The 23,817-nt window shown below is 34.6% G+C and overlaps 1 protein-coding gene across 23 annotated transcripts in view; it reads right to left on the bottom strand.

Annotated features, from left to right (window-relative positions):
* The window catches only part of NAALADL2 (N-acetylated alpha-linked acidic dipeptidase like 2), a 1,514,274-nt gene that overhangs the window by 801,439 nt on the left and 689,018 nt on the right, over window positions 1-23,817 (bottom strand). For 19 of the 23 annotated variants that reach the window (XM_077161086.1, XM_077161088.1, XM_077161081.1 and 16 more), the window contains one exon: window positions 266-770. In XM_077161086.1, the coding sequence (XP_077017201.1) occupies window positions 266-759 (494 nt within the window). In that variant the 5' untranslated portion in view covers window positions 760-770. The remainder of the gene's footprint in view (window positions 1-265; window positions 771-23,817) is intronic. The other 4 variants (XM_077161087.1, XM_077161070.1, XM_077161073.1 and 1 more) reach the window with 1 other exon arrangement.

Here is a 23,817-nt window from a genome sequence, read left to right as displayed (position 1 = left end):
GGAGAATATGCATGGCTGGGGGATTCAACACTTGAGTCTCCATAATAATTATGAGTCTTATTACCAGTTATGAAAATGGCACCAAAAATTTGTATTGCAGATCACTAAATCTGAAAACACATACCTCCTCAAAGAGAAGTATATATTCCTGGTGTGCTGGCAAGATAGGTTTCTCAACTTGCAAAATTATGTGTGATGTCACCTGTAAGACAATTCTCCCAGGATTGTATACCCCCCACCAATACCTCATTTATTCTACACCTACCTGAAAGTCATCTTAATCTCTTCTGCCTGGATTGCCTTGAGAATCTCTTGATAAAACTGAGGATCACTTGTTCCTGAAGATGAAGCATTTGAAGGGCATTTTTTATGTGCATAGTAGCCTATCAAAATTCCAAAAATAAATAAAATGGTGGCTGGGAAAAGTACTTTTAAAAGGCAGCAAAAGTTACAGCGATTGCTCTTTGGTACAGATCTCATGTAATGGGTAGTGTAATCAGACTCTTCTTGAAGACGTTGGAATCTTCCTTTGGGTGAAGTGGCTGGCTGAATAGAATCAAGGCTGACATCTTCAGTGTCTGGATGCCCCAGGTTCTGATTCTCAGCACCATCCCCCTGAAACTGGTCAAAAACAGGCTCCTCCAATTCTTTCTCCATGTCCCACTCAAGGTCAAGTGCTGTGGCTTGAAGGTCATCATTGTCTAAGTATTGTGAGTTTCCTGGAGCTTGTTGATCTGCCTTAACCTTCTGATAAGCCATCTTTTTACCTGCTAAAATAAGAGAAGGATATTTTCTTAAAACCCAAACAGATGGAAAATCCTCGTAGGTAAAAAGAAAACAGTAAATCACATTTGTGATTAAAATCAGAGAAAAAGCACCTCTCCGTGGAAAATCACCCTATTATTTAACTATCTAATTCTGTTTTTTTTTTTTTTTATTGTTGTTGATGTTACTATAGGAAAAGAGATAAAAATAAAAGAAGGTAGCTGGTTGAAAAATTACGATGTTAATTGCCTCTGACTTTCAGAAGAATAAAAGGAGACAGAAATGTATAGCATTGAAGGATAATGAAGGAAACATTTTATGTGCTTACACATTAGTAAAATCACTTTAAGAAATTGTTAGGAGCAGAGACAAGAAAGCTGAATTTGGTAAGTTAAAGGGAAAAAAAGGCCCAAACAAACAGACCATAGGATGATTTACATGGCCAGAATTAAATCTGAAAAGAGAAATTCAAGATAAGAATAGGCAGAACTGGATGAAATACAAGCACCATAGAAATACAAAAAGCAAAATACAGTATATTACATAGTCGTAAGTTCTCAGCAGGACTGGAAAATTTTAAGGTTATCATGAAAGACCAAGATGTTGCAAAGAATTAGTGACAGGAATTGGCCTGGCTCAGTGAACTTTAAATAAAAATCTGGGATGGCATAAATCCAAAGATGGATGCCGTTTGCCAGGAGAGGAGAGCTTGTTTCACAACCTTACTACTGGAGTGACAGATGGAGGCTTTTCTCCCCTACCCAGTTTTAGATGACAATTTGTCATGCCCTGCAGAGTGGTATCAGGATAACTGGACTAATTAACTGAAAGTGGTGTTAAGGCTGTATTCAGTAACCCACTGGTATACTATGGTTACAAAATAAGAGTATTTACACTTAAATTTTCTGTATATTAGACTTGTTACCCAGCTGGACTCTAAAGTCCTATGCTATGTTTCAAGACTTTTCTGTTTGCCCCACTGTGATGGATAAATAATAGGTATTCAATTGACATTCGATGACCAATTGCATTAGTGGTTGACAATTGAACTCTATTGAAAAAAATACAAACAAGGACTACATGAAAAGGAGTGGTACGAAGCACAGAGCTGTATATGCAGGCTCCACTCCTGGCTAGTAGGGGCTAATATAATTAAAATGCTCTCAATTTTAAAGAAAGCTTAAATATATTTAAATACTAAATTTTGCAAAATAAATTTTTATGATGTCTGGAATTCTCATGTTACTCTATAATCTAGGATTCCCTCCCCTAGAGTCTACTAACAAAGATAAATATCTACTGCACATCAGATCATGAGATTGGCAATAAAGACAAAGATAAATGGGTTTCTCTTCAAAGATAAATGGATCGCTATCTCCCCAGCACAGTATAATCCAATCAGAGAGGTGAATGCATAAACAAACTATTAAGCCAAATAAAATATGCAGAGTGCCAAGGAACATAGAATCAGGGTGATCAATTTCTAGTTCAATATACAAAAGATATCCCCAAGAAAGTAACCACCGAGGTGCTTTTACAAGAGAGGAATAATTAACTAGAACAGTCAAAGGGGTATGGGAGGAGTGCAAAGAAACAGTGGAAACATCTACAACACACAATAGAATGAGAATGTGCATTCTACTGTGCATGGACCATTTGAGAAAACTAGAATTGTATGCCATGGCTGAGGAGATGATAGGGGCCAGAGATGCTGATAAAGAGCTAAGATCTGTCAAATGACTTAACTTTTCTGCAACTAGGGATCTTCATTTATGAAATAGGCATATCATATCAACCTCATAGTGTTTATATTATCATAGGATTAATTTAAGCCATGAATATAAGGCATTCATTGAGAGTTGGGTATGCCATTTGCATTAAAAGAGACATTTCTGGTATTAGAATAAGGAGACCTGTCACATATTTTAAGTAGAAATAAAATGAGTCAAATAATACAGAAGAAATTATATAATTCTACAAGACAGAGTAGAAAAGCAGAAGAGGCTATGTAAAATTCATACAAATACGCATGCATGTGCACTATCATTTTTATTTACATTTAATCTATATGTATAGACTAAAATATAAAAATCTTCATGTGATGTAATAACTTATCATGCAGATGTATATTTAGCACTGTGCATTAAAATTGCATCAGGAATGATTCTGCAGAGTATTTCCCCACCACCACCCCCTAGCCTTGTTTCTAAAATGATTTAAGGAAATGCAGCATTGAATTACATATTCCTAGTCAATTTGGGACACGGAGAGAAGGTGTAACATATGGAGTTGGCAATAATTATTCAGAGATAGGTTATACAATGGTTGATTATCTGATGATGGAATTTAATTCAATTACACTTGAATTAAAGAAAATGGTTAGGAGAAAATACTAAAGGATAGGGAAAATTTCAAAATAGTAGAATAAATAATCTCTAAAATCTGTGATTCCTAAATTCCTCATATCACAGAAGGGGAAATGGGGATCCAGAAAGAAACAACTCTATTAGGACTGAAAAAGCATTACCTACTCTGCAAGGTAACTTACGATTTTATAAAAACATGAGATAAAATGTGATAGATTAATGTTAAATACCCTGCAATCCAATTTATTTTAATGTACATTATAAACTGCAATTTCTTAGCACTAGACATTTTTTTTTTATTCTTTGGTTTAAACATCAATAAATTGCTATCTTCACATGATATTATGTATATTTACTTCTTTAACTGCTTAGTTCATGCATTATTGATTAATTTACTCAGACACTGTCCCAATGTGGTTCTCTGGATTTTTTCCTCTCGTTTTTAATGAACCAGAGTCTCTCTAAAGGCTTTTTAAAAAATTGAATTGTAGCATAGTTTGTACTCAGGGAAGACTTGACACAGGGGAGTTGCTACAGGAATGTTAAATCCCCAATTCTGACCTCTAATATAAACCTTGAACTTTCCTTCTCTACAAGTCATATGAAAATCAACTGCAATGATGAGGCTAGCCCAAAAGTAGGTATTCTTTCACATGTACATCCGTAATTTAACACTTTTCAAACATCAGACAGAGCCATCAACTCTAATGCAATGCTGATACAGATATCAACACCTCACTCTGATGGATACCTGCCTGACACCTTACTTCCACTTTGCACTCACTGGGCATTAACAAATTTTCACCAAATTCTCTCTTCCAATAGAGCAGTCTCTGGGTACAAAGTAGATGGAGTCACTTGATGTAACCAAGTCCAAAGTATTTCAGGAAAATTACCATGGAAAAGAGTAGACGATAACATATACAATGAACTATGTTAACTAATTATTTGGCAAAATCAATTATTTCCCTATATGTAAACATTACATTTTAGAAATCAATTTCTTAAAAATATATAGTCTAGTTTTTTTTTTGTAAAATATCCTATAAATCTCTGCCCTGACAGCTTTGTTCTATTTTGAAATTTATATAAATAGACTGAACACTGCGAAACAACTGAGTAATCTAGTATCAAACAAGCTCAACTTAAATAACATATTCAATCTTAAATCAGAACAAATTATTTTGTGTGCACCCCAAAGAATGTAACTGTCTTTAAAATATCTATATCCTGTGAGATGACTCAAGGATATATCACATTTACCAGAACTTTCAAATTGCTAAATATAATGAAAATCTTATAAAGACAAACCTTCAGTAAAATCAGTATATCTGAGATATGATTTTATTATTATGTCATTCAAACTTCATATATTTCTTTAACTGATCCACATGCTTTCAATTTATATTGTCATATTAATTTAACACTACCCTATGTTCACCATTAAAAAAAATCATATGGTGGGTTTTGTAATTTACCATAAATCTCCCTCTGAAAGAGGCACATTTTGTTATAGACAAGGACGCAGACAACTTGCGACATTTCTTCGAACAGAAATATCTAAAATACCCTTGCATTTGCATTATGCTACTTCATCTTTTTTTTATGAAAAGCAATTTTTTATGAAAAGCAGGATATATTCTCCATGCTTTCAATATAACTTTTTCACCAAAATATCTTCTTTTCAGTTAGATGTGATCTTCCCAGGCCCATATTGAGGACTAATTTTTATTTTTTTAAATTCAGTATACTAAAACATTTATCTTTTATACTATGCACCTATTCTCCTACAAGGAAAATAAAGCAGATACAAGTTGAACTAAATGATCTTTTCTAGGCTATGACAGAATTACATCAATGAAAAATGAATTTGCATCCATACTACGCATATGATTAGTTTAAAAATAAAATCATACTTCTGGATGCAATTTCTTCCACACATTTTTACTGGCTAAAACCAAATAAAATTTTTTATGGTGATAAAAAAATGGATACAGAAATAGGCTGAAATTTAATATGTAAAATATAATCTCTGGCTGCTGAAGAACTAGCCTCACACAGTGGTCAGCAGATATTTTAGAGGATAAGTACATGTTAAACAAAAGTTTTGCTGAATAAGTTATTTGCTACCAATATCACTTATAAACACATCCACAGTACTATTATTGTCAAGCTCAACAACCACAATGAGTAAATGTATTACATGAATTCCCTAACCTTATAAATCTCTAAATTAATAAACTTTATAGTCAGACTTCCTGGTTCTGCTCCATCAGTTAGGCCAGCTACTTTATGTTTAAGTTCCATATTGGTATAATTATAATAATAACATCTCTGGACATATTAGAGTTATGCTGAGGAATAAATGAGATAAAATATTTAACATGCTTAGAACAGGGTCAAGCACATTGTAAGTAACCTACTAACAGAAGGTTACTTTCCTTAGAAATTACATGGATTCTAAGAAAATACAAATATTCGGAGCTTACAATTTTAAAATAGAGTCTTGATTAAATTAAACTATGATCAGAGGTCTTGAGATTCAATAACAAGAACCTGGAAATAATGAGAAATTGTGGGGTGGACCCAAGGGCTTTTGAGAGCAGAAAGCATCATGTTAATCAATCAACTACAGATCAGATAGATAAGAGAGAGGTTTAGCTAATATTTATATACAAGTTATTATTATATTTGGCTTATATCTAACAACTCTATATCTGGTCATTATAGAGTTGAGTTTCATTTTGGTCTGTTTACAGAAAGAATAAGAGAACGTCTTCATAATGGTGAAGAGTTCAGTTTAATAGTTCTTGGAACTAGTCATTACCAATCCTGAGACCATGAATATGAGTTATGTTTGTTGTGGAAAACCATGTTGGTCATAGACGGTTGAGTTGATCCTCTGAGTAGGTTATGAATGCTATTTTAATAACTCAAACAATATAGAAGACTGTGAAGATCTTTTTGGAATTAGGAACACATCTAAAGGCTTTCCTACTTGTAAAAGTCATTTTACAAGTGAAATAAATAAATGACTCTAGCAGATTAACTTTAAAGCATAAGGCAGAATCTCAAATTCCCATGACAGTTCTGTTACTGAATCTTTATTGTGCAATGAGAAAAAATATTCATATAGTGTTTCCTGAAGCTCTGAATATGAAATCAATTGCTGGTTGAGTGGATTGATTTGAGGCAAAGGCATTTCTTAGAAGTGTGAGTGCATCATCAAAAGACATTCATTATGCACCTTTACACAGTATGACTTTAGGCGCTAAACCAGTACTGTGCAGGGGTGCCCAGAGGAATTTTTAAATCTAAGTTTAAGATTATCCCTTATAGGCGTAAAGCATTCGACATAAATTTTTCAGTATGAACCCAGTTTGTACAAATGAAGTCCATGTTTGTGGAACAAATTTTTGTTGTTGAAAGCTTTAGTAGTCTTAACTTAAGAGCAGGGCAAAAAGATAAAACTATAAAGCAGTAATTCAGAAAATTTTGTTCCCTGGCTTAATTTTTCAGTATAATGACATTTTTTTTTCCATCTGTGGTTTTGTGAAATGACCTTGGCAATTGCTATACAGTCTGTAAATGCATGAGAATTCCTTATTTAATTGTAATTTTGTATGTCAACTACTTCAAAGAAATGACAATGATTATTTGCAGTTCATGCTTCACTAATTGAGTAAACAGTAGTATATGAAGAGAAAATACTATTTATGCTTTATTTCAAGGAAAAAAAAAACACACATTTAGTTACAGCTCACTCTTAAATGCATTAGTAATAATATCCTGAATTTAGACAGTGCAGATAATCAAGTGTGAAAGGCATAAAACTAAAACTTTACTATAAGGCCTTGAGTTATATTGACCACTAAATAACAGGTAAAAGGTATACTTACCAAATGCCAAATTAATGAGCTATAAATTGCAAACTGTAGTCAAAGCCATTTGCAGAAAAATTTATTTGGTAAAATCCAGCCGGTTTATGTAAATTTGTTTTAGATCGCTTGCATATGCATGGCCACCTGCCAGTTCCCTAACAGCACCAGCTTTTCCTTGCATACCTGCATGTGATTGCAATTTTTGTAATGTGCCTAACTGGTTTGTTAGTTGGATCTATCTGAGTTCATGTATTTCTGGTAAGATATGTCAATTTCAGAATGCTATAATTTAATTTAGGATTTGGCAAACAGAGAAATTAATTATAATGAACCCAAACAATATGGAGAACACTCTTTGAATTTCCTAACAGGTAATTTAAGCACTTACTGCTATTTAAAAGATCTATCATGTGAGCTTTGAGTTTCAAGAAACCATAAAACTCTCCTAGAAATGTGTAAACTCTTCCTGCTGTATGTGTTTCTGTTCTGGTCCTTTTTGTTGTCTGATTTAATCTAAATTCTAGAGCAGCCTTTTTTTTTTTTTTTAACCTCGTCATCATTTCCATTTATTGTAATGTCTCTTGATGAATTTATTTACTTCTAGAGACTTCGTATCCTTTCTACTTTTAAGGTATTTAAAGTTCCTTTCATTAGAAAGGCACACATAGGAGATAAATACAAATGCAAAACCACAAAATAAAGAGCAATGGAAAAGAAATACTACCATTAAGCTGGCTAAAGAAAGCTACTATAATTGAGTTTTAATGTAGCTCTGAGCTTCACTGCACTCAGGACAGAGAGGTATCTACACAACTGTCTCAAGTCTTATCACTCAATGCACAAGGCTGTCAGTCTTAGCTGAGGGGCTTCGCTTTTGTCTTTAATTGTACTTTTAAAGTTCTCTTTTCACAGCTGCAAATTTCAGTCAAGTAGTTGAAAAGTTTCATCTTTTATACTTAGCTTTCGATATAAAGAGGTAACCTTTGTCAAGTAGTTTTCCCAGACTGTATTATCTAAAATATTATGCTGATAGATGATTTATTAAACCCTTAAAATGAGCCAAGACTTATAAAATTAGGGCCTTATAAGTATGGTATCATTTAATCAAACAATCCTTTATGTTAAGTACTATCATTGTCCCCATTTTACAGATAAGGAATCTGAGGCTCAGCAGTTAAGCCATTTTACCATGTTTTCACAGCTAGTAAGTGGAAGAGCTTGGATGTCAAACATAGACTGTCAAATTCCTAAACCCACTTATTATTATTATTTTTTTTTTTTTTTGGCATGCTTTAAACTGGGGTCACATTTTATTTTTTTCCATGTGAGTACCCGTTATTGCAGGATATTGAATTTTTTGTTTGCTTGTTTTGGGAAATGCATGGGCTGGGAATTGAATCAGGGTCTCCTGCATGGCAGGTAAGAATTCTGCTACTGAACTACCCTCGCACCCCCACTAAACCCACTCTTAAACATAGAATACTCGGGCTCTCTAAAAGTTCACCACTCTGGCATGATGCCACATTCTGAGATCCTAAGCCTCAATTTACGCTGGTTATGCCCACCAATTTGACTACAAGCACAGGATTCTCAAAGGCCATTCAATCTTAATAATCCTACCTTGATCTTAAATCTCTGGAGGCTGCCCTGATTCCAGCAGCTAGAAGATCTCTGCTGTTTGCTAAAAGTTATCTCTTTGCTAGAAGAGATCTCCTTTGCCAGATCTTCTTCAAAGGACTTCTTTGAAGATCTTATTTGCTAGATCTTCATTGAAATCTTTGCTAGGTCTTCTTTGAGGATCTTCTTTGTTAGAGGTGTTCTTTGCTAGATCTCTTCTGCTTGCTAGCAGAGATATCATCCTAGGAGGCATATGTTTCCTGGCTCTGTGGTTTTGAATAAGGCAGAGTATCTCTTAAGCAGAGTATTCTGAGAAAAAGACCATAACCTCTACTTTATGGTTTCTTCATAACACTGTTGAAATTTCTCTTTTCTCCTGATGCTGAGGGATAAAGAGCGAACAGCTCTGCCCATAACTTAAAAGCTACAGTTTGCATTTAACCTGCAGTGGACCTGTTTTCATCTATCAAAGCCTTTGGTCCATCCAGTCCTACTCCTTACTACCTGAGGTTTTCACTGGCATTAAGAGGGCTGCAAGGGTGTCAAGAGTTAACATGCCAATAGAATCTCTGCTTGGCTCTTGGAGGGCTGTTTGCCAGGAAGAACCCCTTAGCTTGACAGATACACTGCAATTTTTTTTCCCCTTTCAGTCAGCATGTATGATCTCAAATTGCTGCTTTTTGACTACTGCTTTTGGATTTCCAGGAACAGACTAACAGATGAGGCTTCTATCTACATGGGGCCACTAAGCACACTATTTTTCACATTTCAAAGGGACTACATTTGTTTACTTTTTAAGTGTCTTTACTCTTCAAAAAGTTATCTACAGGTTTCTATAGCCTGGAAGTGCTTCATCCTAAAATTTAGATTAGTATCTTTTTAAAATCATAACACAGAAACACTGTTAGAAGCCCAAGGGTAAAACAGCCCAGGGCAGGATCCACTGAGCCCTGAATCTGTGCTTTTCATCTTCTGGAATGGATCTTTTCAAACTTGTTCCTTCAGGACTTTTTAAGGAAAAAGAGTTATTATATCAAGATACTGCAGTTAATGGTAGAAAAGGAAGAAGCTCTCAAGTTGCCAAGAGAAACTGCATTGGTATGGTATGTTTATGTTCATTTTAAATTCAGTTAACAAGAAAATATGCATCCTATGAATCATTGCCAACTCTCTATTAGGTAAATTCTGAAAATTGATTCTTTATTTAAAGTTCCAAGGGTACGATCCAAGTGTAAAAATTTTAGCATTCAGCTTTCTTTTAAAAAAAAAATAATAATATTCAGCCTTTTTTTTTTAAAGAAAATCACACTTGGTAAGTTAATCCAAAATATTCTAATAATAAGAATTCTTTCTAGACTAAATGTGGTGCTCCTTATAAAACAAAGATCATTTTTGTTGGCAATATGCTAACTCAATGAATCTTAGGGCTGAACACTAATTTAAATGAATTATGTTTTCCTAAGTACTAGGAACACTTTAATGGTAAGATAACAAGGATTGTGAAGTTCACTCTTTACTAAGAAAATACAAAACTTAATTTTCAATTGACAGCTAGTGACAGAATAAAAAGCAATCTGTTTTTCAAGAATTATCTCAAGCAATATAAGAGACAAAAGCAAATTGCCCAAAATTTTGCTAATTATTCTTTCTTACATCTGATATGGCATATCCACAAATATACATGTATCTAGAAGTAACACATTTTAACAACATTTTCTTCTAGGCTCCCACTAATAAAACATGGGAATGTATCTTAAAAGCGGTACTTAAATAAATTATTTTATATAGTATCAAAGTAAAGTCCTGTCTATAAGAGACCTTTAAATCTGATAATACTAATAGCTTCTGGCTTTGTCAACAACAGCAAAAATGCTGTTTTAAGAAGAAGCAGAATGAGAAATTCTACTGCAATGTATTACATTTGAACAATAGTTTAACATTGAAAAGTTAAAAATTTTCCTAACATTTTACATACATGCATATTAATAGTTTTAAGTAAATTAAAACAACTAAACCATTAACTAAAAACTATACTGGGCATTTGTGACATGATTTATATTTTATTTATGAATGAGAATATTATAAAAAATGAAAAACCTCCAATTGTAATCTGACATGAAATTAAATGTCAGGCAAAGGGTATGAAAATGCAATATTCACAAAGGCATTAAATGTAAAACATTTAAGAGAACTGTTATATAACTGACACATTTGAAAGGTGGTTTATTATATTAATACCTACAAAATTTCACCCAATCTCCAATTTTATTACTTTACCCACATGAATTTCAGTTCTTTCTCATTTATATCCTTTCTTCCTATAATGAATTCCATGTCTATTTATTTTGCCTCCTTTCAGCCTTTCCTATTATTTCATATTTTCTATTCCATTTTACTTATTTCACTATTGATGGCTCAGGGGTCCATTTAAGAATAATAAAATGTTGCTCATAAAGTTCACTGCATTCTTTTCCATATATATATAGTGATTTATCTTGAACTGAATCAGATTTTTTATTTGAAATAATGACCAAGCCGAATATTATGTTTCACAGCAACCATTCCAAATGCACCAAATACAAAGTAATAATAACACTAAACTCATGCTGAATCTGCTGCATTGGAATTGTGTTCTCTGCAGTTGTGTATGAAGAACTAAAGACCCTTCTCTCTAGTACTTCTACATAGACTCCCATTAGCTATTGTAACTGGTGAGTCTTTTTGGTTTTTACTATCATACTTGATAAATAAAACCTATACCATACCCCCCAAAGAGAATTTATAAATCTCAATTATATGTCTCAGGAACATAACTGCCCTGTTTCTTTTTTTTTTCTTTATTATTATTATTATTATTTAATTTTATTTTTTGCATGGGCAGGCACCAGGAATCGAACCTGGGTCTTCGGCATGGCAGGTGAGAACTCTGCCTGATAAGCCACCATGGCCCACCCTCTTTATTGTTCTTTAACCAGTAAATGAAGGGGTCCATGATTGCCCCCTTGAGTAATTTAAAATACTTGAGACCCCAAATGTTGAAAAGAAAAAAAAAAAAAAAAAAGAATTTCAACAGGATAAAATTTAAAAATAACAGAAATATGTTTTCTTCATAAATAGGAGGATACTTTTTAAGGAAGTAGATTATCAAAGTAAGATCAGAATAAAAAAGGGTACATGTATCACAACACAAGTTATAGAGTCTAGATGACGTTACTTAGTTTGTGTAAGAGAGGACAGTACTAACAGGAAAACACATCCACAAATATGCATGCATACGCAATTATGTAGCAGTTGTGCCTTCTACTCACATTCATTCATCTGATCTTCAAAAACTATGAAATTACTATTATTACCGTCCTCAAACTGAAGTGTGCGAATTGAAGTAATTTGCACCCAATCACACAGAATTTGAACACAGGCAATGTGACTCCAGCCTCCATGCTCTTAGTCACTCTACCACACATGACAGAAAACAATTAAGCCATATTTTGAATACTGCCCCCCCCCAAAAAAATCTATAGACACAGAACATCATTCAGTCCCCCCAACAATCAAACCCTAACCAATTTTTCAGCACAACCTTTTCCCTACATGTCTACTCTATGCAGCCTCCTCAGAGTCTTTCAGGTTAAAACAAGAAGAGGAAATCACACATTTACACACAGATGTAGCCTTTACACTCAGGCCTCACCAAGCTGCTTGTGGTTTTCCCATATACACTTCAGATCTGCCCACGTTGCTGTATAGGCTTGTGATGTCCTTTCAAAGACTTTTCCTCTTTGGTTCTGCCTCCAAGAAGTGGATCTTATTCATATTTTTAGTTTCCCATATTTTTATGATCATTTTTTGTGAATACAAATGTTTCTTGGATTAATCTATAATTTTGAAAACTCCTAAATAATTCAATACTCCCCTTACATTTATAGCTACACTCATTCTGGAATACAAATATACTTAAGAGCAATCATTTAGCTCAAAAGTGAAAGGTTCTTAATGAGACATTGAACGATAGTACAATATTAATTTGCTTAAGTGTCATTCGAGCCCCACAATGAAGGAATGAGGGGTTTTTATACATGAAGGCATTTTTTTTGAGCCTTGAGCCCCAAGAAGTCCAGGGACCCTGTTGGAGAGACCGGGTGGAGACACACAGAGATATGAGAACGAGAAGTTTCCAGCTAAGCCCACACTTTCAGCCATCCAGAACAAGATGCCAAATGTGTGTGAAGCCATCCTCTGCCCTGGGATGAGATCAGCCACTCGCCCAATATGACTGAGTGACAAGCAGTCAGATGCCATGTGGAACACAAGAAGAGGCCAGCTGAGACCTGTGCATATTCCTGATCAAACAATGAGATACCAGAAAGGGTGACTATTCTGAGCCACTAAATTTGGGGGCATTTCATGCTTGGCAATAAATGTCAGAATACAGCTAAAGCCTTTTTCTGAAAAACAAATCTGATTGTGTTGCTTGACTATTTAAAACCCACTGGGATGATTCATTCTGCACTAACAGGGTTTTGCCCAGACTCCTTTCCAAGGTATATAAGATCATTTATGGCTTGGCCCAAACTTCCATTCTCATCCTTTCCTCCACTCCCTGCTTTCATGCCTCATCTTCCAGGTATGCTTTGTACATGTTCTTCCTCTGGCTGATTTTCCCTCAAGTTCAGATTCTTGAGTGTAATTAATCTTAGTTATCTTTCATCTTTGTGGTCTAGCATAGAGGCTGGCATCTTGTAACTGCTCAATAAATAACAGGCTCGGAAAAGGCATGTCATCTAAAAGAGATTATAGAATTTAAGGTGAGACAATTGCCAATTTACCAGCAACGTGACTTGTAGCAATTAGGTCAGCTTTCTCAGCCTTCAAAAGAGGATACTCATACCTATCCCAGGTACTGCTAAGGTTTACTGAAGAATAATGCTTACTAATGTAATGAAAGAAGTGATAAACGGTGAAACCCTTTTTAACCGTTATTGTTTTAAAATTGTAAACTATTTGGAATTAAGAGAGGCAGGTATGAATTCTGGATCCCCAGTCACTACTCATAAGTCCCAGGGCAAACCACTTTTAAGAATAGGTAAAAACAGATTTTGTGGGGCAGAGATGAAAATTGATGGGGTGATTTAATAAATATATATTTAAGGACTATTATCGATATTCTATGGTTAATAATGAATAAAATTAGTTAATACTAATTTAAAAAATCATTCTCACAAATATAGCTACCCTACCAGCCCAAATCCTGAATATTGCTGATGCAGGGAGGGAAAACCATTAAGTAAATTTGTACTGTGAGCACTTCAATTTCTTGTCTCCCTAAACAGGACACAGAAGCCTGAAGAGGAGGGCAAAGGTATTTGGGAAAATGTATCAGATGTGCATACTGTATCCAGGGGCATGAGGGGATGCTGGGGCAAAAGGAAGAAGGAAGCAGTCTCTGCAGCGGCCACCTCTGGAACTACCATCCTAGAACTTACCAAGTTCAAGTCCTCTGGACACATTGTAAACTTGTTTACATACCTCTCAGAACTGATGTCTCTCATGTGGGCATACACAGGGTTAAAAATGAAAACACAGAGATCAAAATAAAACAAGCCCTGTATTGGGAGGGGGGAAATGTGAAGAGTTTTGGGGAAGAAGATGAATCCAACTCCCCTCCAGCATATACTACATTTTGAAAGGAATCTATCCAGAAAAATCCATTTAGCTATGCCCAGAACAATCAAGACTGACTGTGTAGAGATTGAAGTGCCTTGGTCCATCTGCTGATGATATTTATTGCTTTTTGGCACCAACTGCCTATTTTCCAAGCTTATGTAAAAGAAGGCTATGCTTCTTATTCCTAGGACAAAACAGATGGTGCTCCAGCAGGTAATAATTTAATTAAATGGCTTCTAAAGCATGAACAAATTGTTCCAAAGGAAAGAAAATATTTTTATTTATTCTTTAAAAATAGCAGTGGCGGGGGGAACCTAATCAAGTCTGATATAATGCAGTAAAATTAGGGGTTGTATTTCCCTGAAAATTAAAGTGCTTCTCCCTCTCTGCCTTCCTCTTATAGCAAAATCAAAATCATAACTAATATTGATATTGTTGATCAAGTTCCATTTTTCATCTCCCAGAAATGATCTAAGGCTAAAGCAAAATATATTTGGATAAACTTGAATTCAGATATTATTGGAATAGATCTAATTTTAGGGCAGCCAAATTAGATTACATAATATCCTTTATGGACTAAATAAGATAGAAATAATGAACCACATACTAAAATGCATACTCTAATGATCAAAAACAAAGTCTTCCATGCCAGTTAAAGCCAGGCAGTCACTCTAAAGGCCTGCAATACATGGATTAATGATGCCATATTACCAGGAAATGATAATTTTACAGCATACCATAATAAATATTATGAGTTGGGTGTAAGGCAGCAATGGGTATGAATCTCAGCATTGCCACATTGGCTGAGTGATGTTAGGCCAGGAAATTAATATTTTAAGAGCCTATTTCTAAACCTGTTTTGTCTGTTATATATGTGTGTGTTCACATAAACATAACGACTGGAAAAGTATGGGATCACTATGAGACATCAATGGTTCAATTTCAAGCACTTAACACAGCTCTTAAGAGAGAGTTAGCATTTCGCAGTCATTGTCATCCTTAAGATTTATTAAGGAATAGGAATATATGAATAGGATCAGCCTGGAGCTTAAAAAAAAAAGAATAGACCAAAAATATACCAGAACTTGCCACAAATAATTTATAATCTATTAACAAAGATAAAACTAATTTATATGCATACTTTAAATCCTAATCAAGAAGTAAACTGTGGAGTATAAATATGAATTCAGGAACAATGACATTAAGTAAGGCTTCAAGGGAAACCAAAGCTGTGCCTTGAGAAAAGGATAAGGCTTAAACGAGGGAACAATCACCTCAAGAAATAATAAAGACTAACTCAAGCAGGAAGCTGAGAAGGAGCAGCTGCTATTGAGGAGACTATGAAGTTACCTGCCTTAATGGAGAAAAAGGTTCATGCCAGGAGCCAGTAGGAAATAAGATTAGAAAGATGGGACAGAAAGGGATCTGGATATGTAAAAGGTGATCATTGCAGTTCTTCCCAGATAAGAATATCATGAGAGTTATGTTTTACAAAGCAATTAAACAGAGCGAGGAGAAGCCGGCATCAAGGTCATTACTGCAGTAAAGCAGGATAAGCCCAGAGAGAGACAGATAGATGGCTACCAGTAAAGACTGAAAAGATTTCCACTAAACACTGATGCCTTTTAACACAGTTGTGCTACTTAGAACTCAGTGTATACACCTGACTTAATAATTCAATAATCATTTATAATTATACTATAATAATAATACATTATATTATATTGAATAATAATAAATATAATAATTATATGACTATATTCATTTATATGACATATATATATAAAAGCTTTGTCAGGCTGGGTTTAGAAGAAGACCACAATACATTTTCCACATTGATATCCTCAACCATCCTCCTGATTCCAAAACCTTTAATGGTAAAATGATCAGAAGAAAAGGAGGCTGGGTCTTGGTGTTCAGACAGCCGTGGATACTTTTGCTGATGGCTGGTGTTCCCTGCCCTGCCACCTACAGCAGAGGACCCTTGGGGTAGGAGCTAAAGGATATAAAATACACTCCAAGAACTTCCATCCTCTTTATATACCTCATCTCATGTCCTGAGAGGTTCAGCACTTGTCTTAGTTTTCCAGGCTGCCCATGATAAATACCACACGATAAAGTGGCTTAAATGACAGGAATTTATTGGCTCATGGTTTTGAGGCTAGAAAAAGTCCAGAATAGAGGCATTAGCCGTGAGAGGCTTTCTCTCCAGCGTGTAAAACCTTACAGTACTGGCAGCTGGCCTCTGCTGCATGCCTGCCTCATGTCACAGGGTGACAGCCTCTCCTTCCTCTCATGGGTTCCGTTGACTTTTGACTCCAACTACCACCTCCCAGCTCCTCTCTGTGGATTTCTCTGACTTTGCCTGATTTTTTTTTTTTTTCTGCTTATAAGAAATGACATCATTCAATTGGGCTATACTTTGACTAAAAATGACATCTTCAAGAGATCCTACTTACAATGGGTTCATACGCACAGTAATGTGGATTAAGAACATGTCTAAATTGGGGTATGCAATTCAATAGTCTATGGCATTCCAGGAAAGAAGAGACAAATCTGAGGGTAAAATGCAGTCTGAAAGTTTCTCTTGAAAATTACAGAAGGGATGAAGTGGTAAGCTATGTTTTTTTTTTTTTTTTTTTTTTTTTTTTTTGGTAAAAGTTCTAATGACAAAAGTTAGCAGAGTCTAATACATGAAAGACACCTGCTTGGCATTGGATCAAGTCAAGCCTTTCTTAAAAAACATAGGATTTCCAAGTGTCAAATTCCATTTTAATTTGTTATTCCATCCCGATAAGTAATAAATCAAATGTTTCAGCAGGTGAATTCAGCAGGTGAATAATACCTTAAAATTCAATATCATGTCCAAAAAAGGCATAATACCAAGCAGTTTTAATTCAGCCCAGATAAGCTAATAATATGAAATGAAAGCCAAATGCTGTTAACTTTGTGAGACGGCATGCTTTCTAAAGACCACATCTGTTTGACGTATTATTACACTAGACCTTCATCAACTTGGAAAATTAGGGTTAGGATTAGGGTAAAATGAGAAACTGAAACCTATATTAATAGCATAATTTGCAGTTTAAATATTTAAAACCTTAAAGGAAAAATCGGGATAAGAGCAAGCATAATGCCAACAGATATAACCTCTTAATAGTTAATTTCAAGGGATATTGCCTGTATATATGCATATTGAGCAATATGTGAAATACCATCTTCAGAGTATAACGATTTTTATAGTCACTAAAAATCAATTATGTTAAAGATAGTAAGATAAATAGAGTGTATCAAGGGCATCCTGGGCAATTTAAATGAGTAATAACAGTTACTGTATAGTTGGCTCACTTTTGTGCTCCTTTTCTTCTTGAGGGATCGCTCCTCTAGAGTTTTAGAGAGAATTGTGTGCACTTATTTCACTTTGGTCCCAGAAGATGTTCACACAAGGTGTCACTTTGCCTAGCCTGGTCTTTGTTCCAAAGGTTCAAAGCTATTTCTTTATTTGATGCTGAATTGTTGCCTTCAACATCCCATTTCCAACTTTATTCCCAGACATTTGGGGTAATCTAGATACTTATAATCCAAGAACACTTTTAAAAACATGTTTTAATGTACTTAAGGCCAGTGGATTTTTCCTCAACTTTTCTATCTCTCAGAATTTTATTGCAAAAAAGTATGAGCGACAAAAGGAAAACAATAGATTAATTGAACTTCATCAAAAGCACATTTGTGCTACAAGGGATGCCATCAAGAAAGTGATAAGATAACCCATATAAAAGGAAGAACTATTTACAGAGCATATATCTGAGAAGGTCCTTGTTTGCATCCAAAATCTATGAAGAACCCTTAGAATTCGGTAACAAAAAGACAAAATTAAGTTTAAAAGAATCAGCAAAGAATCTGAATAGACATTTCTCCCCCCTGACCAAATATATATATATTTGTATACACACACACACACACACACACACACACACACACACACACAAATGGATAAGAAGCACAGGAAAAGATGGCTCAACATCATTGGTCATTAGGAATTGCAAATCAAAATCACAAACAAATATCACTTCACACCCACTAGGATATCTATAATAAAAAGCCAGATAATAATAAGTGTTGATGAGACTGTGAAGAAATAAGAACCATCCTACACTGCTGGTGGGAATGTAAAATGGTGCAGTTGCTTTGGAAAACAATATGGCAACTCCCCAAAGTTTAAACTTTAAGTTATTATATGACTCAGCAATTCCTCTCCCAGGTTTATATATAAGAAACAGTAATATATATACATCTTTTGGTTTGTATGCACACACACACAACCACACACACACACACAATATACCTCATACATGAATGTTTTTCATAATTATGATTTTCATAATATCATTTTTCATAATAGCCCAAAAGTGGAAATTACCCAAATGTCCATCAACCAACAAAAGGATATACAAAATGTGGTATAGCCACACAATGGAATATCATTTAGCAATGAAAATGAACAAAGCACCGATACATACTATCACACGGATGAACTTTGGAAACAATATGCCAAGTAAAATAAGCCAGTAACAACACATCACTTATTGTTTGATTCCATTTATATGAAAGTCCCAGAACAGGCAGGTAGACAGAAAGTAGATTCATGGTTGCCTTGGGCAGGGGACAAGGTGATGAAGGGTAAGGGAAATGCAGAGTGACTGTAATGGGAACCAATTTTCGGTTTAGCATAATGAAAGTGCCCTAAAATTGGCTGTGATGACCGTCTCACAAAACTGAATACACAAAAAGCTTCATACGTGTGAATTGTATGGTAGTGATTTATATGTTAATGAAAGCTGCCAAAAAATAGGTATGTCAAACTCATCTTCTTCCTTCTGCAACAACTTCCTTTCTTAATCTAAGCCTACAATCATTCTTCTTATACTTATTCGAAGTAAGAGCGACGGTAGTCTTAGTAGCCTAGAGTCAGAGCAGCATATGTTGACAAAAGGTATACAGAAGAAAACTCTATATTCCAGACTTCCGCTATGACAGCTTTTAGGGACACAAATGCTTTGCCTTTGGGATCTGTGGCCCATTGGTAAGGTTAACAATTTCTCTCTTCCTTATCCACACACTTGTGTGTTTGTTCATAAAATAAACATGGATATCCATACTGATTATTTTTTCAAAAGAAAAGTCTTTTCATGTATCGGATGCTGGAATAAGCAGAAGTATTTTAAAAATTACAGCTGCCTCTATTAGTAAATATTCATATGCCTGAGAATTGGAATACTGAAATTACATTCATAATCAAAGTACTAAGTAAATGACATTGTCCTTCCCCATATGTTTAATAATGCTATTGGAGCCGTTAAGTCTATGAAAAGGCTCAAATTCATAACATTTTTAAATGCCTTTTTGACACCTTTAAGAATGAGAATCAAAGTTAGCAATATCTCTCTGTCTATAAATTGCTGTGACTCCCCACACATATTTTAAAGCACACCTTTTTTTTTTTTTTTTAAAGTTTAAATGCTGACTAAAATAAATGAAAAAATGCTGGGTGCTTCAGATGTTTGTTTCACTCCACTGCATACATTATTGTTGTTTTCTTTTCTGCTTTGCTTTTCCTTCAGACACTAGAAGATTAAATAAAACCACACTAAAGGTCACTTTGACGTAGAAACAGCCAAACATCTTACGCTCTATTGAATTGTTTTACACATTTAAAGCTTGAAATGTTAAATAAACTGTGAAAATCAATGTTCTTTTTTATTTCCTAAAACTCTTCAAATAGTTTAGGCTAGACTTGTCACTTGACAAAAAACTGAAGAGCAGATCTTAATAAAATCCATTTAACTTCAGTACATCTGCCATTTGAAAACATTTTTTTTTCCTTTCTGAACACAGCCTATTGAACCTTTAATTTACCTTTCACTCAGCATCCACTGAGGGTCGTTAAAAGACAAAGTCTTAAGTCAATGCACTTAATTACAGTCATCATATGTTATTATGTACTGTTATATAACACCATATGCCAATTATCATGGGACTTTAATAGATACTGAATAATTACACATCTGCACAAACATATCACTTGTACTATAGACCTACATTTGAACAATATCTTCAAAAATAAACAGTACTTTAGAGTATTTACACTTGAGACACCGACTAAATGCTTTGTAGATCTCAAAGCCAAATACAGTATTAAGTATAAGTGTCAACTGTTCTTTAGTTATGCCTAGATATTAGCCTGTTCTAGCCTATAATCAGGACTTTTTAAATAAGCATACTTCTTGTTGCAATTAGATACCAAAACACAATAAAGACCAAAGTAATTGATTTGAATATTTGACTTTTAGAAAGATGAAGCAAATAGGCCAAGATATGCCCAGCATTTATGCATAAAACGTTTAGAGGCTTTTGTCATCCACTCAGTCCATTTTAATAGTCATCCAAATTCACCACTGCTTTCTGTCTCTTCTGTGTGTGTCTTAGTTCTTAATGCTTCCTCCAGACAGAATTAGTCAATATGCCCCATTGCTTTCAGAGTTACCTTTCATAAATAAGCATATTTGGTTTAGTCTCTGTTTTTCTTAAAAACTTTCTTCAGCTACTCATTCTCGAGAACAAAGTTTTTAAGAAAATCACTTTGATAAGGTATGCTGGTTTGAAATAATGCATGTACCCTAGAAAAGCCATGTTTTAATCCTAATCTTATTTTGTAAAGAGTGGTTGTTAAACTGGATTAGGTAGAGGCATGACTCCACCCATTTGGGTGGGTCTTGATTCATTGCTGAAATCCTATAAAAGAGGAAACGTTGTGGAGAATGAGAGATTCAGAGAGAGCAGAGAAGAACAACACAGCCACAAGAAGCAAGGATCCCACAAGCCAGCACCTTTGGAGATGAAGAAGGAAAATGCCTTCTGGGGAGCTTCATGAAACAAGAAGCCAGGAGAGAAAGCTAGCAGATGACACCGTGTTCGTCACATGCCTTTCCAGATGAGAGAGAAACCCTTACTGTATTTGTCATGTGCCTTCTCAGATGAGAGAGAAATCCTGAACGTCATCGGCCTTCTTGAACCAAGTTATCTTTCCCTGGATGCCTTAGATTGGACATTTCTATATACTTGTTTTAATTGGGACATTTTCTCGGCCTTAGAACTATAAACTAGCAACTTATTAAATTTCCCTTTTTAAAAGCCATTCCATTCTGGTGTATTGCATTCAGCAGCCAGCAAACTAGAACACAAGAAATATCAAGTTTGGCATAATCAAGTCCCAACTTACTTTTCACTTATCATCTACTCTTTCCTTTTGACCTATATCATACATGCACAATGAACACTGATAATCCAGCTAAGGAATCTACCATCTTGCATCTATTCTGAGGCATTCACAGCTTTTTTACATTTTAACGTCTCAGAATCCACAGTGTGTCTTTACAGTCATCATAGTTCAAATGGCTCTTGTGATATGTTTTTGTTTGTGCACGGTTATTATTTTGAGGCTGATTTAACAACTGCAGTCCTAGGTTTCAAGTTCCTGAACATTTAAGTATCATTTGAGGAAGGACTAGACGTAGTAATGATTGTGGAGAATCCTCCATTGATAGGGCAGCGGAGTTACCTGTTAAGTTCAAGAAAATGCCATGCTTAAAATGTGCCAGGGTGCATAGTGGTTCAGTGGTAAAATGCTCATCCTCTATGTGAGAGACCCAGGTTTGATTCCCAGACCACGCACCCCCCCACCCCCCAACAAAAACAAAAACAAAAACATACACATATGCTGAATGGGTGTCAGTACCTTGGAGAAAAGTACCAAAGACAATGCTGGTGAATTTTTAAAATGAGTATTGCATCACTACATCTCTGGATATCATAGAGGATTATATTGCAATGAGAAACACAGACATTGACAACTCTGAACCAAAAAGGGTTTCAGTTGAGTTATTCCCTGAATACTAAAACAATTTAAGAGAATTCACTTTGTTTACAGTTTCCTTTTTATATATAAATAAGCGGTATATAATTTTTAAATGGTGTAAGTCGTCTAAAAGAGTTCCTTCAATAAATAGAAAAAAAAATCTGAGTTTCTCTTTCTTAGAGATACATAAAAAAAAAATAACTGACATGTAAGATACAATGGCATCTTACATCAGCGACATGAACAGCTTCACTGTTTAAATTTTGGACAACTTGCTTAACTGCTCTTTTTTCAATTTCCTCATCTGAAAAATGGTGGTAGTAAAATAACACAGTTTGTGCTATTATTGTGAGAATTAAAGAATTTAGAATAGTGATTGGCATATAATAAGTATTCAATAATGTAATTATCCATGTCCTAGCCGTTGTTGTTTATAGAGTTGCTTATGTCTCTTCAACACTTATTCTAATCCTTCACAAATATTTTCTTCTCCTCCTTTCCCCTCCTCTTCTCTTCCTCCCTCTTTTCTCCTCTTTTTCCCCCTTCTCCTTTTCTTCGTCCTCTTCATTCTTCTTCTTTTTCCAATACTTAAGCATATTGTGTCATGGAGAATTTTTAGTATATACAGAAGTAGAATGACAAATCAAACCCTCACAATAATCACTCAACCCTAATATCTATGAAATTATCCCCATCCACCCTTCCTTCATATCTTTTTGAAGCAAACCTCAGACATATATCTTTTCTCTTTTATTGCATGGGCAGGCACCAGGAATTGAACCTGGGTCTCTGGCATGGCAGGCTAGAGCTCTGCCTGCTGAGCCACCATGGCCTGCCCTAGACATGTCATTTTATCTGTAATTATTTAGTATGCAATTCAGGAAGATAAGGGCTACTTCTTAATATTACTATAATGCCATTAAGTACCTAAAATAAACATCATTAAGTTCCTAATATTATCAAATATGTTGGGTGTGCTCAAATCATAAATGCTTTAAATAAATTTTATATACTCCAGTTGCAAAGACTGGACAGTCAATGTATTTATTGCACAAAAAAACATTTTCAATAACAACTGAAATTATTAAGGGGAAGGAAGAAACAGAAAACACTATCACATAGAATGCCAGATTTCCCTAATGTTTGTGGATGTTACTGGGTGGTATTTAACAAGTACTGAAAGTTAGACTTTGGGAATATTATTAAGAAACTTTGGCCTGAAGTACCTTACATAACAGCAGATAAGCTATTTTATTTTAATTGCTTTCATTAACTTTAATTTATATTAAGAGGTATGAGTCAAAATTCAAACATAATTAGAACTAATCAAATCTATTTAGACTTGTTTCTGAATGTATTTTCTAGACACATTTTTTTGTTATAAGTGTTCATTAATTTAACCTTTGTTACTAGGTACTTACTATGTGCTACCAGATACTTTTTTAGACATAGGGGATAAAGCAATGAAAGAACAGCTAAAATCCCTGCTCTCATAGAGCTCACTTCTAATGAGATGAGAAAATAATTTTAAAAAATAATAAATGAAATGTATATAATGTATGAGTTTGTGCACAAAGAAAAAAAAAAACCTGGAGAAAGAGAGAAGGTG

The sequence above is a fragment of the Tamandua tetradactyla genome, chromosome 5 (assembly GCF_023851605.1).
Source record: "Tamandua tetradactyla isolate mTamTet1 chromosome 5, mTamTet1.pri, whole genome shotgun sequence".
Taxonomy (NCBI): Eukaryota; Metazoa; Chordata; class Mammalia; order Pilosa; family Myrmecophagidae; genus Tamandua; species Tamandua tetradactyla.
The sequence above is the reverse complement of the archived record's forward strand: the minus strand, read 5'-3'. Positions and strand labels throughout refer to the sequence as shown.